The 15,568-nt window shown below is 42.8% G+C and overlaps 2 protein-coding genes across 2 annotated transcripts; one reads left to right on the top strand and one right to left on the bottom strand.

Moving 5' to 3' along the window:
- The first annotated feature begins 1,601 nt into the window (after window positions 1-1,601).
- Window positions 1,602-3,749, top strand: LOC127775799 (uncharacterized). The gene is made up of 2 exons (XM_052302097.1): window positions 1,602-2,248; window positions 3,261-3,749. Exons 1-2 carry the CDS (start codon window positions 1,787-1,789, stop codon window positions 3,354-3,356), a joined length of 558 nt encoding a protein of 185 aa, XP_052158057.1. The 5' UTR covers window positions 1,602-1,786; the 3' UTR covers window positions 3,357-3,749.
- Window positions 3,750-10,445: 6,696 nt separating this feature from the next.
- Window positions 10,446-14,795, bottom strand: LOC127777299 (cyclin-D1-1). Its single transcript, XM_052303874.1, has 6 exons — window positions 14,098-14,795; window positions 13,914-14,000; window positions 12,451-12,546; window positions 12,166-12,367; window positions 10,954-11,096; window positions 10,446-10,800 (listed from the first exon to the last, which is right to left on the bottom strand). The coding sequence occupies exons 1-6, from the start codon at window positions 14,497-14,499 to the stop codon at window positions 10,639-10,641; spliced, it is 1,092 nt and encodes a 363-aa protein (XP_052159834.1). The 5' UTR covers window positions 14,500-14,795; the 3' UTR covers window positions 10,446-10,638.
- Window positions 14,796-15,568: the final 773 nt, after the last annotated feature.

A 15,568-nucleotide genomic window follows, 5' to 3' on the forward strand; every position in this document is an offset into this window, starting at 1 on the left:
CTTAAATGAAGATGTTGTCTTTTCGTTTTGTAGTGCTATTGATGAAACCCGAGTAGCTACATGTATGCGTATAGTCCTCAATCTTCTCACGTACATGATGAGTTAAGCATGAGAAATATATTTTGTGTTTGCACTAAATTTTCAAACCAAATAAATGATCATACGTCATGTCTAAAAATTAACAACGTCATACAACAAGAGTATTTCGTATACAATCTCAACAAACCACATATACTTGTACTCCGAGCGATCGGTGGTGGTTAAAGTTTTCAGAGTGAAACCATTGACATTTGCTTCAGTACTTCTGAAATCTGACGGTAACGCTTGTGGCTGTAAGCTCTGGTACAGACCGTACAGTACTAATCTGGGATGGCTTCAAAGTCTTTACTTGAATGAGAAATTAAGTATACTGTTTATACGAGATGCTCGTACAAGGGAATTGTTCATGTTTAGTGGACACATTTATTAATTAATCAGTATTACTCTGCTAAGAAAACATCTTACACGAGAGATCGATGCTCGTACGAGTTAGAGAAATTTGACTTAAACAAAACTAAAACAGTTTATGATATCGAACAGAGAGAGTAGAAAGTAACAACAACTGCTATACATATTTTTAAAACAAACAAAAAATATGATTCGGTGTTTCATATCGATATAACGGAAAAAAATAATTACAGAACTACAGGCTATACTAACAGACACTACTATCAACAGCCATTATTATCTAAAAAAATTATTATCAACGAGGCGAAAAGGCAGTTCCAGATATGAGGCGCCGAAAACGGCTATTTGTATCCAAGAAAAGTAAGTTAAATAATCTTCATAAAGCTTCTTTTATTATACTACAGCAAATTGCCAACACTAGATGTCAAATAGAAATTAAAGTAGTATCTGGACACGCCATCGCCAATAACTTTTCATTTGTCTTGTGCCTTTTTTTCTTGCTTTCCGATCAAGTGTTCTTGAAAACTGCATGCTTGGTTGTTAGACCATAGAGGCATAGACCATTGATAGGATGTATGATCACCGACCCTTTAGAACCATCCTTTGTTCTTATGTAAAATCTTCTTCCATGACATGGAAAAGTAAAATTTTCAAGTAAACCCAAACAACAGTCATGTAAAAGAGAGTAAAAGAGAGGGTAACTTTGGTTGTGGATGTAAAGGCCGGGTTATTAATCTTTTTTAAAAAAAGAGGTTAATGTTGAAATGTAAACGATCAAATACGGAAAACAACATTAACCTTTTATTGTATAGCTCAAACCCACCAGAGTTTATATTGTGATGCCACAATTATACGGGATGCGATCCTCTTATTTAAGTCCCTGACAAATGGATTAGAACAAAGTCATGCATATGCGCCAGCATATAACTATATTTCTGGATGAGTAAACAATTATAGAGGGCTAAAATTTGAAAAAAAAAAAACTTAAACAAAATTTTGCTAAGTTTGAACAATATTTGCCTAATTAAAAAAAATCAAAACTTTGTCCTCAAAAAACAAATTAAAAAAAGTAGGACGAAATTGTGAGCGGTAGGCCGTAAATGACCCACCGCGCTGGTGCGGCGACATATAAACGGTCACCCTCCTCAGTTCCAACGCGAGCGCCAACGGCGGCATCGCATCGCATCGCTCTCGTGTCGCGTCGCGTCGCGCCACCGCCCACCGCCGCGGCCCGCGACGACCGTACTACCACCAGTGCGCTCTCGCCGCCACGCGGCGCCGCCGCTCGCCGCCAGCAAGGAGGAAGGAAGTTAAGCTTTAGTTTTGTTCTCGGTTCTCGATGGGGAACTGCCAGGCGGCGGAGGCGGCGACGGTGGTGGTGCAGCACCCGGGCGGTCGTGTGGAGCGGCTCTACTGGGCCACCACCGCCGCCGAGGTCATGCGCGCCAACCCGGGCCACTACGTCGCGCTCGTCACCCTCCGCGTCGCCGAGGAGAAGCGGCCGCCACCGCCGCCGCCGCCGCCGCCGGCGCGGGCCGAACGGCGCGGCACCGGCACCGGCACGGTGCGGGTGACGCGGGTGAAGCTGCTCAAGCCGCGGGACACGCTGCTCCTCGGCCAGGCCTACCGCCTCATCACCGTCGACGAGGTCACTAGGGCGCTGCAGGCGAAGAAGGAGGAGAAGTCGAGGAGGGCGGCGGCGCAGCATCATCACCTGGAATCCAAGCCCGCCGCCGCCGCCGGAGTTAGGATCAATTCCGGCGGCGACGACCACACGCAGCTCGATGAGAATCTTGATCAGGTTTGTCACAATCTTCTTGCTGCAAGATTTTCATCATCTCAGCTGTTCTTACCATGGCCAATTTACTCCTATAATCCTACTATTCGATCAACTTAATTATACTCCTATAATGGAAGCAACAATTTGATTGATATATGTGCTAATTGCATAAGTAAAGTATCCAGAACTCAATTTCTGAGCAAAAGGGACAGATTTTTGTATGTTTGAAATTTAAATTTGTGAATTTGCATGTTGAATTTTAGCTCTATGTTCCAATGCAATTAATTTCTTTCTTTTGGTTGAGTGAACACTAGGAGTCTAGGAGTAGGTGAGCACATAGTTGGTTAACATTCTAAATTTGGAGTATATTATGAGGCAAGTAAGTTACTTAGGCTATTGCTCAACCCAACTGTTATTTCTATGTTTAGTTGGCCACCCTCCTTGTGACACACTAGTACCTAACCAACTAACCAGATCCATTATAGATATCATATAATACCTGATCATGATACCAGGAATATGTTTAGCAATAATGTACTCTTAAACATGATATAATGGCTCTGTTTATTTATGTACTTAGTGGACAAATTATTCCCAAACCAAGCTTTAAACAACAACCTTGTGTGCCATACCATGATTTCCTCACACCACATGGAAAAAGGCATGGATGGGTGGTTTACTTATTTTTCTTTCCTGTCATCTCCTAAATAAAAACATGCAAGTTTGACATTCTCTTGTAAGATGTCAGATACATGGGGAATATGGAACCTGCTAGTTTACAAGATGATAGCAGAAAGTCCAAGAAAGGCCAGACTTTCAATAGTCTAAAATCTTGCAGCTACTCCTAACTCCTAAAAATTAACTATTGGTCATGAAGAATCATCCAACACTAATTCTTTGGATTGTACCAATTTTTGCTTTATCTTTAATTTGATTTGATTCCAAGGTCTCCTAAACTATATAAAAGATTAACAAAGTGCCATGTTCTGAATTCTGATTACTCATCTGCCACCCATCCTATTGTGGTTTGCAGCATGACAGAGACGGCCAACGGAGCAGCTCGGCGACACATTCTAGGCATCGTCAATGGCGCCCATCACTGCACAGCATCGCCGAAGTCAGTAGCTGACACGATCGTCAGTGGCCGGCCAGTTGAACTGATCTGTGTTTTTAGAGTTCATGCTCATCATTTCATCAGAAGTGCATTTTCAGCTGATGCGATGTTCAGTTTGGTTGTGTTGGGTTCAGCATCTCTCAACAGAGAAGAAGATGATCAGTAGCTCTGAATGCATCATATTCAGAGTTTCAGTTAGTAGGTACCAAGTCACTGTAAGAAATCACCACTCTTACTCAGGCCATTTTACTGAGGTCAAGATTGTTTCTGGCTTGGGAAGTAAGTTGGTACCTTAATTTGCATTGCATCTTAGAGTTGGCACATACAGAGGGGTATTTATTAATCAAAAGCAGGGTGATGTACTATTATATATTCAGTTTAAGATGCAAAGTACATCCTTTGCAGATAGCTTTTTAAGGATTCTTGTGTATTTTACTGCTGCTCTTTGGGTGCCGAATTTGTGATCATTGGATCGCCGCAATCATAGAACACAGGAGCTGGAATCCGAGCTTTATGTGTTGGAAGCAAGCATACATCTTCAGATTCGTGGTCTATTAGGCCTGCACATTTGTATATTGTTTCCTGCAGATGCAGTTGGTAGTAAGACAAGTGCTAGAGATTTGCCAAGTTAGGTGCCAACACCTGAACTCGAGTTCCCCTGCAATGAACAAGGTTTGGTAGTTGAAGAACTGAAATGATTGACAGAACAGATCATCAAAGGGACACTGGAGCATCATGCCATGTTTGTACATGGATGCAAATATGTTCTGTTGGGGATAATTACCCTAATCTGAATTTATTTTCCTTTCTTGATGAATCCTACTCTCTCATGTCCCAAACACAACTTTGGTGTCCTAAATCATAATGCTATCAGGAAAGCAAGTTCTTTTCGAGCCAAACCTACTCATACAATTTCCATTTACAAATACCAATCCTAAAAAGTTTCAGAAGCTTGGATAGCACATCTGTCCAAAACAACATGGGTTTGTGGCTGTACAACAAAGCACCAGAAAAAAAAAATCAACCATTGCTGGTTGGTTGGCCGGTACAGAATTCAGTAGGCAGAATGTGAAAGAAAGAACCCCAAGTTCCATGGCAGAGAGAGCCACACAAATCAAGGCACGTAAAAAAAAAAAGATGATGATCAGTAGTGCTTGATTACCAGGTTGACCAAACCAAAGTCGCTTTTAACTCCTTTATTTTTTCCCTCTTTTTCTGACGGCTGCATTTCGGAACGTTGGGGAGCTTGATCGATTGCCTTGCCGATCGATCGATCGATGGAGATTCAGCCAAAGCTGAAAGAGCCACCCATTCTTCTTCAGAGAACGCACAAATCGATCGAACAATACCCGATTGATTCAGGCTTTCAAAGCGTGGCATGTGGCATACTCTGCTCCACCGCCACTGCCATCCTCCACTTCCATCAATGGCGGCCGGCTTCCGTTCACGAATCTTTGTTACCAACGCTGCCGCATAAAAACCCACTTCATAATTTTGTTTACCACTTAGTAGTATAAAATTTGGAAGTAAAAATTAACTAGGACCATGACGAGCAGGACCTTTACGTGATGTTCGTTTCTACTTAAGATGAAAAAATATACACTGTTCTAGCCGTTTGGAAATCAAACAAATAAAAACGAAAATAAAATTTACATCTTAATCAGAAAAGAACGGGACGTTACGTTCATCATATCATGACTTTCCAAGACGCGATCATCCAACGAGAATGGAATGGATCAACGACGACGATCGTGTCACGCGGCTCTCGATCCAGCGCGCACTCGGGGCTTCTTTTGATGGGACTGACGTACCCCGCCTTTCTCCGGGCCGAAAGGGGGAGGGAGCCGGCCAGACGCATGCATGCAGACGCAGTGCGTGATGTGCGTGCGTGCGTGTGAGATGGGCAGGGACGAAAGCGACGAGAGGAGCCATGGATTCCACTGGGAAAGAGGAGAGGAGGGAGGATATACGAGAGTGTGAGTCCGTCTTTGGTCTCTTTCTTTCTCGTCCCCATCTCTTGTTCTGTTGTCGTGCGCGAGAGGGGAGGACGGACCGTCCGTCGGCATGCACGCGCGTGTGGTAGACTGGTGGTGGCTGGTAAAAGCTGCCATTGCATGTGGAAGAGTGGTTTATCAGATTGTAACGCATGCAAATGTAAAAAATTTGAAATTTGAAAATGGTTGATTAGATCCATGCCTTTAAAAATATCATGTTGAAGAAAATGTTCATTATCATTTATCAAACCGGCTGAGTCCATGGATAGCTTATATACCAGCTCTCATAATATTTTTTTTATAAATTGATTTAAACCCTATTATAATAAAAGAAATACATATAGACCCTTAAGCTTCTTGTGGACTCACCTGTCAGTCACCCTCTCTTTTCTTTTCTTTTTTCCTTTCCTACCCCCTCCCCCTCTGATCAGTCCCTTCTTCCATATGTTCATTGACGACTCTTCTCCTCCATTCTCCGGTCGCTTCTTTGTCCGCCTCACGTCGGTTGCTTTACCATACTGGTGCTGTCGTTTCCTTGTTCTTCCGAACACCTCAATCACCATTGCTATCCTCTCCTAGTCTCCAACATCTCCCTTCTCAGACTATGCGCATCGCCATCTCTACCTCAATCGCCATTGTGTTTCCTACAATCCTACTCCGGCCACCACGCTCTGAGTGGACTAGATTCCGGTGGTTGAGCTCCTTGCAATATGGTCATGTGCTCATTGGATCAGGTCACGAATATGATCAGGCCAAATCAAGGGGCACCGATGGTGGAGTAACCAGGTTGAGTACAAGACGGTGGAGTTGTCTGGGCAAAGGTCCTAGCAACAAAGCAGGCTTGAGCAAAGGTCGCAGTAGAACATATCGACGATGAGATTGGAACCACGACGGCGAGTAATGGAGCTACCTGAGCGTGGCTTCATCTTCGGAACGTTTTTCCTTGGGAAGCCATCCATAGCTTCTCTAGGGCACGCGTGGTCATGCGGAGCCACTGCTTCGCCTGACCTGGTAAGTTGGCTCCCACATGGCCTAGCAAGACCACTCCTCATGTCCCTGCATTAGGGTATCCTCAGTGTTAAGATACACCATAACCATAAGGTGAAAACCACAACCATATATATTTTTACTCGTGGTAAATGCTATAATGTATAACATCTCTTCTTCACCTTAAGGTGTGGCCCACCAAGGAAAACAAATTGTATTCATCCATTTTAGCATGAAGATTCAAAGCCAACATACACATGGAAAAGATATAAATTAATTTTATATTTCTTATGGCTAGCTCTAAGCTTAGAGCAAGGCTAATAATACAGCCGACTTGTTGGTTATAAGGTTCTTTGCAGTCTTCTCTTAACCCACAAATATAATAGTTAACTATTTATAATTAATATAGTGCCCACTTGTCTCTCTCACAGAATTTCTTGTCTCTCTCACAGAATTTCTTAGTTCTTGCGTCCAAGCCGGCTGTAAATTTACAGCCCGCTTCTCCTCTCTCTCCTCTCTTCTCTCCACCACCTTAGCATTTAGCCCACTTACAACCTCATATTATACTTGCTCTTAAGGTTAGCCATAGCCATATATTCTCTTGTGAGTTTACTTCCCAATACATAAAGTTATACTACAAATATTATTTTAGTGCTTAAGGTTAACTTTACATGCACATTGGAGATGCCCTTATGCCTTTAATTTTTAAGGTCACGGTAAATTTTTTGCAGAAAAGGAGAGCGCCTGGCCGGCCACCAGCTCACTGTTGCAAATAGTAGAAACTCAACCATTTTATGAAAAACTATACTAGAAACTTGATAACTGCACCACACCTGCACTTCTCATCTTTTGCAAATTAAATAAATTATCACCTTCAGCAGTTCAGTTAGTTTTAGTACTATAGCACATTGCTAAGCTGGATCTTAATCAATCAGTGTATAATCATCCATCATCAGAGATAATACCTGCCAAAGGCAAACACCACAATGATACAATCTACAAAGCCCCAAACTGAACAGATTACGCAAAGATATCTCTCCCATGATAATATGATATTATGCATAGATCCATCAAAACCTCAGTGTCATCACACTATCTCAATATATCAACAATCATTGCCTGCTTTAACACTGACCAAGATTAGGTTATCTTTACGCAAAGAGCTTTGTTTTTTCATAGCTAGATTAGTGCAGGGATTAAACGACACCTCAGCTTCAGTAGCAGCTGGGGCAATGCATTTGTCTGGGAAAGGAGTCGATCTCATCGATTGTTCAGATCATCTTTTAAATAAATACATGTGTGTCACGAAGCTGGGCTTGGCTGGCTGCAGGCAGCAGTTCGAAATGCGCATCGAGCTGGTGAGCAAATGATCTTTGCCACTGTGACGACGACGACGCTGCTTTACATAAAGGCAGGACAAATAATCTGGTAAGAATTTGGGGCCTCTCTCTGCTGCTTGCCCTGAAGATAGCAACTGGTTGTCGTGTTGCCATAGGCAAAATTTAAGTAGCACAGTGGTCCTAGGTCTAACTAACACACGCATGCAACTATAAATATGTAATATGAAGTGTCCTGAATCTTTTCAAGTTCATAGGATGGATGGTCTCCTGAAAAAAGAAAATTCAGAGTCCTATAGTTATTTTGTTTACTTAAAATGTACTCTGAATAATGAAATGATCGACTTACCTTTATGGTGATCTCAAACGAGTACCCCTATCTACTACTATTTAGTATTATCATCGATATAAGTGATCTTAACCGTTAATTTATCTTGTTAGTACTGCTCCGTGTCAAAATGTAAGTACTTTTTAGGTTGGTACGAGTATTAAGAAAGTAGGTGGAAATGATTAGAGAAAGTGTGTGATTGGTTGAGAAGAGAAAAGGAGATGAAACAGAATGTTTGTGATTGACCCCCTATCGCCGCTCCTTTTCATACTTGCGATTGACCCCCTTCAGCGAATCCTTTTCAAGGCTACAGAGCTCGGCGCAATCTCGAAAATTCGGGGGAGAACAACTAGGCTAAGGATCTCAATGTACGCAGACGACGCCATCATCTTCATTAATCCCACCCGAGGCGATGTTACGGCCTTCACGGACATCCTGCAGCACTTCGGCACTGCAACTGGGCTCGTCACCAATTTTCAGAAATCCCAAGTGGCGGCCATCAGATGCGGCGGCATCGAGTTAAATGAGGTTCTTGAGGGCGTCCCTGTGGTGAGGGCAAGTTTCCCCATCAAGTACTTGGGCCTCCCCCTAGCTCTGGGAAGACTGCGGAAGGTGGACTTGCAACCTGTCTTTGACAAAATTTCCGGAAGGGTAGCAAGCTGGAGAGGAAAAAATATGGCAGCGGCTGGAAGAACTACGCTCGTCAAATCTGTGCTAACGGCGCAACCAATCTACCTTCTGACCGCTCTGAAAATCATAAAGGAATCCCTCGAGCAGCTAGACAAGTAGCGGCGCCGCTTCCTCTGGGCAGGCACGGGTGATATTACCGGAGGGAAATGTAAGGTCAATTGGACAAAGACGTGCATGCCAACCAGCCAAGGAGGATTGGGGGTCCTAAATCTGGACAAATTCACGAGGGCCTTGAGGTTGAGATGGTTGTGGCATGAATGGAAGGACCAGACCAAACCTTGGGTGGGGCTGGAGACGCCATGTGATGAAATAGATAGGAACCTCTTCGTCGCCTCAACAAACATAACAATAGGGGACGGAAACACGGTGCGATTTTGGGAGTCCACGTGGATTGGTGGGCGAAGACCCAAAGACCTCATGCCGCTTGTCTATGCGATCTCAAAAAACAGAGGAAAATCCCTTCGGCAAGGAAAGGAGGAGGACGCCTGGGTGCAAGATTTGAAGCTTGATTCACAATCATCTATCACAGTCGACCTCATCGAACAGCTAGCCGCATTGTGGGAAGTGGTCCGAAATGTGCACTTAGACGTTAGAGAACCAGATCAGATTACTTGGAAGTTCACAAACAACGGGCACTACACGGTCTCCTCGGCTTACCATGCACAGTGCTGCGGGGTGCCGAGCACAAACTTCAATTCCTTGATTTGGAAAGCCTGGGCGCTGGGAAAATGCAAATTTCATGCTTGGCTCATCATTCAGAACATAGTCTGGACTTCAGACCGGCTTGCGACCAGGGGATGGCAGAACAATGGTTGTTGCCCTCTTTGCTGCCGCGAGACTGAGACGTCATTGCACCTTGTTGCCACTTGTAGATACACCAAGAGGATCTGGCACCTCGTCTCTGCATGGGTGGGCTATCAGCAGATGGACCCAACGGAATGGGAGGAAGCCCAGTCAGTCAAACAGTGGTGGGAGAACATTGCAAACATGCCTACTGTCCCGAGAAAAGGACTTCGATCGCTCATTCTGTTAGTCATCTGGGAAATTTAGAAAGAGAGGAATCGGCGGATTTTTTATCACAAATAGGTGGCAACGAACTTCCTACTAATGAAAATCAAAGAGGAGGCGAGCCTTTGGGCTTTAGCAGGAGCTAAGCGGTTGCGTGAGTTAATCCTGCACTCTGTATAATGTACAGCTATAGTGGTTCTCTGTTTTCCTTTTACCCCTAAGGGTTTGTATTTTCTCCTGCTCTATTCAATGAAAAGGCACTCTAGTGCTGTTTTTCCGTTCAAAAAAAAAAAGAATGTTTGTGATTGGATGAGAGGAAGAGGTATGTGGAGAAATAACTTTATTTTGGGACAAGATATTATGCTAGAAATAGCTATATTTTAGAACAGAAGTAGTATAAGCATGTCACTGAAAATGGAGGTCCAACTGTCCTAGGAGTAGTCCTCCTGAGCAGTGAAAAAAAAAGTACTACTAAATAATACTAATCAGGTTTAACTAGCTAAACAAACACAAATCTTTGACAGGGCTAAACAAGGGGAGGAAGCTTTTGCTAATCTAGTGGTAGCTAACTTGATCAGCCCTGCAAAGTGCAGTGTGCCCAATAGTCCAAAGTGTCGTATCGAATGCATCCTTTGCTTCACTTTCGCATCACTTTGCAGAAAGAAATACACACAGGTTGCTGCCCTATTGGTCCCCATCGATTTCATCATACAGGTGCTCCTCTTTTAATTTTACTCTTTTTTTTTCTTTGAGAAATCTTTAATCCTAGTCTCGATCCCCACATTTATGTTCAAATATGTCATCTTTCTGAATTAAGCTACAAAATTATCAAAGCTTCAACAACCACAAGGATGCAAAAATAAACAAATAAATAGCTCATCCAGGAACAGAAATCGCCGAGGAATGTAATATAATTCAGACTCAAATAAAAGAAAAGAAAAGAAAAGAAAGATTCAATCTTCTCCAAAATGGCCATCAAGTTTGCGCCTTTTGCTCCGGGAAGATGAACTTGTTACTGATGAACAAGCTGCAAGTATCATCGGATGTCGCTTCCTCTTCCTCGCAGTAGCATTCAGAGCTCGCTGCAGCAGCTGATAGCAACTGCTGATCCTCTCCTGTATTAACAAATATAAAAACAATTTTTTTTTTAAAAAAAGGATCGTTTCAAAGTTACTGACGAACTGACAAAGTTTTGCAAACTACAAGATCTCTCAATTGATCATGTCGTGGGTTGGGTTGGTCAGGACGTCAGAGATCAGGTTACCTACCTCAGTCAGGCCAATGCACCACGAGGCAGCTGATTCAGAGCTGACGCTGCTCCTGTGCGACATGGCTGCAGGCGACTCATTTACTGCGAATAGCACCGCCGCTGCCGCCATTGATGAGGCGCAGTGGTTCAGGAACTCGAGCTCTGTTCCACGGATGGCAACAAGAAGATTCTTGGATCAATTAGCGAGCATTGGATGCAACGAGATTCAAGGACAAGTTTAGCATTAGTTGGGATGTTTAAGGATAATTACTAGCACTTAATTTCAATATGTAATTAATGATGATGAGACTCATGTAGTTTTTCACAGAAAATGGTGCAAGTACTATTATTTTAGCAGGGTTCAGAAAGCATCTGATCTCTTGTCACATTGAACTGTCACCAGGAATCCAGGATGTTACAAATGTGTTTGGATTGGCCCAGGTAGTGGATGATCATTTAGCCAGCTAACTGGTTGATTGAAATGGAAATCCAATGATCTCCTTCCTATGTACTACAACAGATTTTGGTAAAGTTGTGGTAAAGTGTGATCACCATCCAAACACCCTCTTAATCCTGACGCAAATAGTGCTACCTAGCAAGGTTCAGAATGCCGGTTTGGCAGGAACAGGCCTGGTGAAATTTAAATGCTAATTTTGAATTCAAATCTAAATTTAGAATTTTACATGTTCCTGAACAGAATAGTTCTATATTCAAGTTTTACAATATGTTATTTTATTTATATTCGCATCCTTCCGACCGGTAACTACCCGGGGAACTGGTTGCCATCCGGTTATTGACCGGTAAAACCAACAGTTGTCGGGACCATGACATTGAGTACTCACTACTCACACCATAACTCCAGTGATTCATCTTTTCATCAAAGAGAGGGGAACAAAAAAGTACTTCAATAGAGAGTCAAAGATGCAATGATAATATTATTCAGGCAATGAAAACAACAAATTATATTTCATTGTACTATTTTGCACCTCTTGACATTGGCATTTAGTTTACTTATGTTATGCCACCTTTTACTACTAGTGATAGTATGGTAATAAAATTAAAATATAATCAACATTTTGCTTATTTTAGATATTTTAACTAGACTCTAACGAAAACAATTTTGATTATTCATCTAGTATATTATATGGCATGCGAATAAATGATCAACCTATATGCATCCTAGAGTAAAATTTTGTTTTCTGTTCCCTCAAAAAGAAAACGTTAGCATTACCATGAATTGCACTGAGAATTATTTGGCAAGCACGCAATGCCAAGATCCTTGAGCTTCTTCCAGAGGAGCCAACCTTACAAGCGAAGAAATCAACAAAGGCGAAAGGCGTCACTGACCGGAGCCTCCAATCCAACTCCACGAGGACGATGAGCTCCATCCTCTGGATCGTCCGAGGTTCAAAAATGAATCTTGTTCCTTCAATCTGTTTGCATTTGCTGAAATTCATATTCATAACAAAAGCAAATAAAGACATTGAGTACTCACTATTCACATCAAGTTAGTTACCTGAAGGTCAAGGAGGGGTGGGGCAGAGGACTCCTCCATCTTGGCAGCCAGAGACAAGCAAGCCACACATAGCAATTGGGATGCCCAACCATGATCCTGGGTGAAAGAAATCAAATTGCAATAATAAGCTAGAATCAGATGAGTAGAGTTCTTAAGATAACTGGAAATTCAGCTGTCTATCTCTGCATTAACAAAGAATGCACCGCATTCCTGAGCATTGAGGAACAAGAGGAGATCGATTAAAAGAAATCTTGTTCGAAGAGAAAAATCTGAAGTATAACATCAAATCACAAACCATGCAACTGATCACAATGAGAATTGATGATGGAATAGTACAACCAACAACAACTCTATGTAGCAATTGCAAGTGCGGTGTACAGAGTCATTTTCAGATTGATATTAACTGTTATGAACTTACGACTGACTTGGATTCTCTAGGAATTTGCAAATAATAGTGAATTCATTAGTGTAGGTGGTTTTCTTAAGTAATCGATGGTGACATATTTTCACAGGCAGCCTATGACCTTACAACGGCCCCAACCTTTTCTATAGACGATTATAAATTGGAGCCGTTTAAGAAAAGGAATGGCTGTGGCTTTCTGTAGCAGAGGGATCACGATAATCATATGCAAAAATATGTAGAACGTCGATCCATGAAAAAGTGCCTTGTCCTACAGCTTAATCAGGGTAGTGACCGTGTAGATCGGGAATTGAGACCAAATCCAAATCAAAATAGTGCCCCTGCCAATCATAATTCTCAATCTTGGTGTGGTGGCACACCTGGGCAGAAAATGGCATCACCGGTCACATGCATGTTTTTTGTCTACTAATGGGAAAGTTAAAATTCCCTGTTGAATAGACACATCCTCTGACAGAGAATAATGCCCTACTAGCCACCTAACATAGATTCAGAATTCCATCCCTAATGACCTCAATTAATTTGCTGCTACTAGTTGCATCTGCCAAAAACATTCGTTAGCCTTGTATGCTAGCTAGCTAGGTACTTATTCCCTACAATCCACAATAAAATTATTATTCTCTCGTCTTAAACAATCACAATCATCCTTTATATATTTAATTCATACACATGCTTCCTCAGCTCATTAAACTAATCACAATTATTTTCCAATTTAATTTTATATATCTCCTTAGTTACTTTGAAAAACTCAAAAAGTATATATATTTTGGGACGGACACACAAGTTACTCAGAAATTCAATACCATTCTAACCCACATATCATCGGCACATAACTATAGTGCAAGTGTGCTTTTTTTTTTTACTGCAAATTCTGCCAACTTTGTACTAAGTATGTATGCTACAGCAGCATAGTCTGATCAATTGATTCGTAATCTGCAGCTAATTCTTTTTTTAAGGCCTAATCTCTGGCTCTCTGCAGTGCACTGCGCTTAATCCAGTAACTAGACACAGCTAGAGACAAAAGTGTGGGCGGCCATTGATTTACCGGCAAGCTGCGAGACGACATGAACCTATCCATGTAGCTCACGGCGAGGTACGCCGTCGCCGGCTGGAAGCCGTGGACTGACCGGACCTGGAGAAGAAAGGCGAGTGAAATTAAGATGTGCAAGTTAATTAGATTGCCATGGATCGAGCTAGCTAGATTGCGGCGGTGCTAGCTATAGCTTCACCTTGAGGATCCAGGAGACGGACTCCGACCAGCCGGGCCGGTGGACGGCGGTCCTCGGCGGCGAGCAAGCAGGCATGACGAGCTCGGCGCCGACGGGCACGTCGACGTCGTAGTCGTAGTCGTAGCAGTGCTCCTCCCCGCCTGGAGTCACCTGCACCACCTCGCCATGGACGCCGTGTTCGTCTTCGTCTTCGTCGTCGTCGTCAGCGGCTGCGGCGGCCGCGGCGGCGCACGACAATGACGACGACGGCGACGACCCCTGCGCCGGCTCGCCCTCGCGCTCCAGCTCGCCGGCGTCCTCGCCGCACAGCAGCGCGTCGACGTCGTCGTCGTCGACATCCACGCAGCACACTACGCCCGCGGAGGACCCGCGTGCGTCGTCTCCGACATGCTTGTACATCATCGCGCCGACGAACTTAGCTAGCTAGCTAGCAAGAAGACATGATTGCGTCGTGCGCCGCCATTTCACCGGCCGCGAGAGCGAGAGCGAGAGCGAGCTACGGCCGCCACAAGGTGCAGGCTGCGATGCGACGGCGCGCGCGCGCGTGTGATGGCGTGCGTCGTAGCGGTGGAGCAGCGGATCACTGTGGGCGATAGCAAAGCTGAGAATTCGCTGGATATGAGAACTGGAAATGAAACCTGCAGGATGCTTGGTTTTATTTGTCTGTCCCGGCAGAACGGCACTGTACGTTGGCTGAGTGCTGCCTCTTGCCTCAATCCTCCTTAAAAAGGACAATAAACTCAAGGCTAAACACAAGTTATCAAAGCCTATAAAAGGAGCCTTCACATTCGAGGGTTTAAAGATTATCCTAAATTTAATTTAAGGAGTAAAGATTATACAAGGAGTCTTCACATTCTAGAGCTTTCTAAACAGAATTTCACTTTTTTTTTTTTGACTTCAGCTCTAAGAAATGGAGCTAGAGCTGAAGCTGAAGCAAAAAATAAAGTGGATCGTGGAGTGTAATAAATTTTAGATAATGGTCCTACTACTCCACATAGCTTTTTTTGGGAGTAGTAGTAAAATCTAAACCACTTTTTTTTCTAGAGCTGAAGCAGGAAATGGTCCTACTACTCCACATATATAACTACTAGATTTAGACTTTGTAAGTTAAAATAAAGTGGTTTAAAATTTTATATTTCATATAAAATATATAGAAAAGTGTTTATCCAAATGTTATTAATAACAAATTTAGATCCATATATTTCTGAAGTGTATTGGCTCTAAAAAATTCTGATCTAAAGTTGTGCCAAACAAAACTTAATTCATGGAGAAAAAAAATTCACGCTGACCATTGATCAATCATTGTGGTACCAAATTATAATGGCATAGATTGCTCGGATTAATAGATGTGGCCATGTAGGTACAATTGTTTTTATGAAAATAGAAGCAAGATTTATATCACTGCAATGCAGGGCCCATAATAAACAAATTAATCAAAACAATAAATCCGTACGTACAACTTACAAAACTT

This window comes from Oryza glaberrima, chromosome 6, assembly GCF_000147395.1.
Source record: "Oryza glaberrima chromosome 6, OglaRS2, whole genome shotgun sequence".
NCBI lineage: Eukaryota > Viridiplantae > Streptophyta > Magnoliopsida > Poales > Poaceae > Oryza > Oryza glaberrima.

Coding starts and splice junctions, on each gene's coding strand:
- LOC127777299 (XM_052303874.1), bottom strand. CDS start 14,499: ATGATGTACAAGCATGTCGGAGACGACGCACGCGGGTCCTCCGCGGGC. Junction 14,001..14,097: donor CCGTCTCCTGGATCCTCAAG/GTGAAGCTATAG, acceptor TTTCTTCTCCAG/GTCCGGTCAGTCCACGGCTT. Junction 12,547..13,913: donor TGTCGTCTCGCAGCTTGCCG/GTAAATCAATGG, acceptor TCTTTCACCCAG/GATCATGGTTGGGCATCCCA.
- LOC127775799 (XM_052302097.1), top strand. CDS start 1,787: ATGGGGAACTGCCAGGCGGCGGAGGCGGCGACGGTGGTGGTGCAGCAC. Junction 2,249..3,260: donor TCGATGAGAATCTTGATCAG/GTTTGTCACAAT, acceptor TGTGGTTTGCAG/CATGACAGAGACGGCCAACG.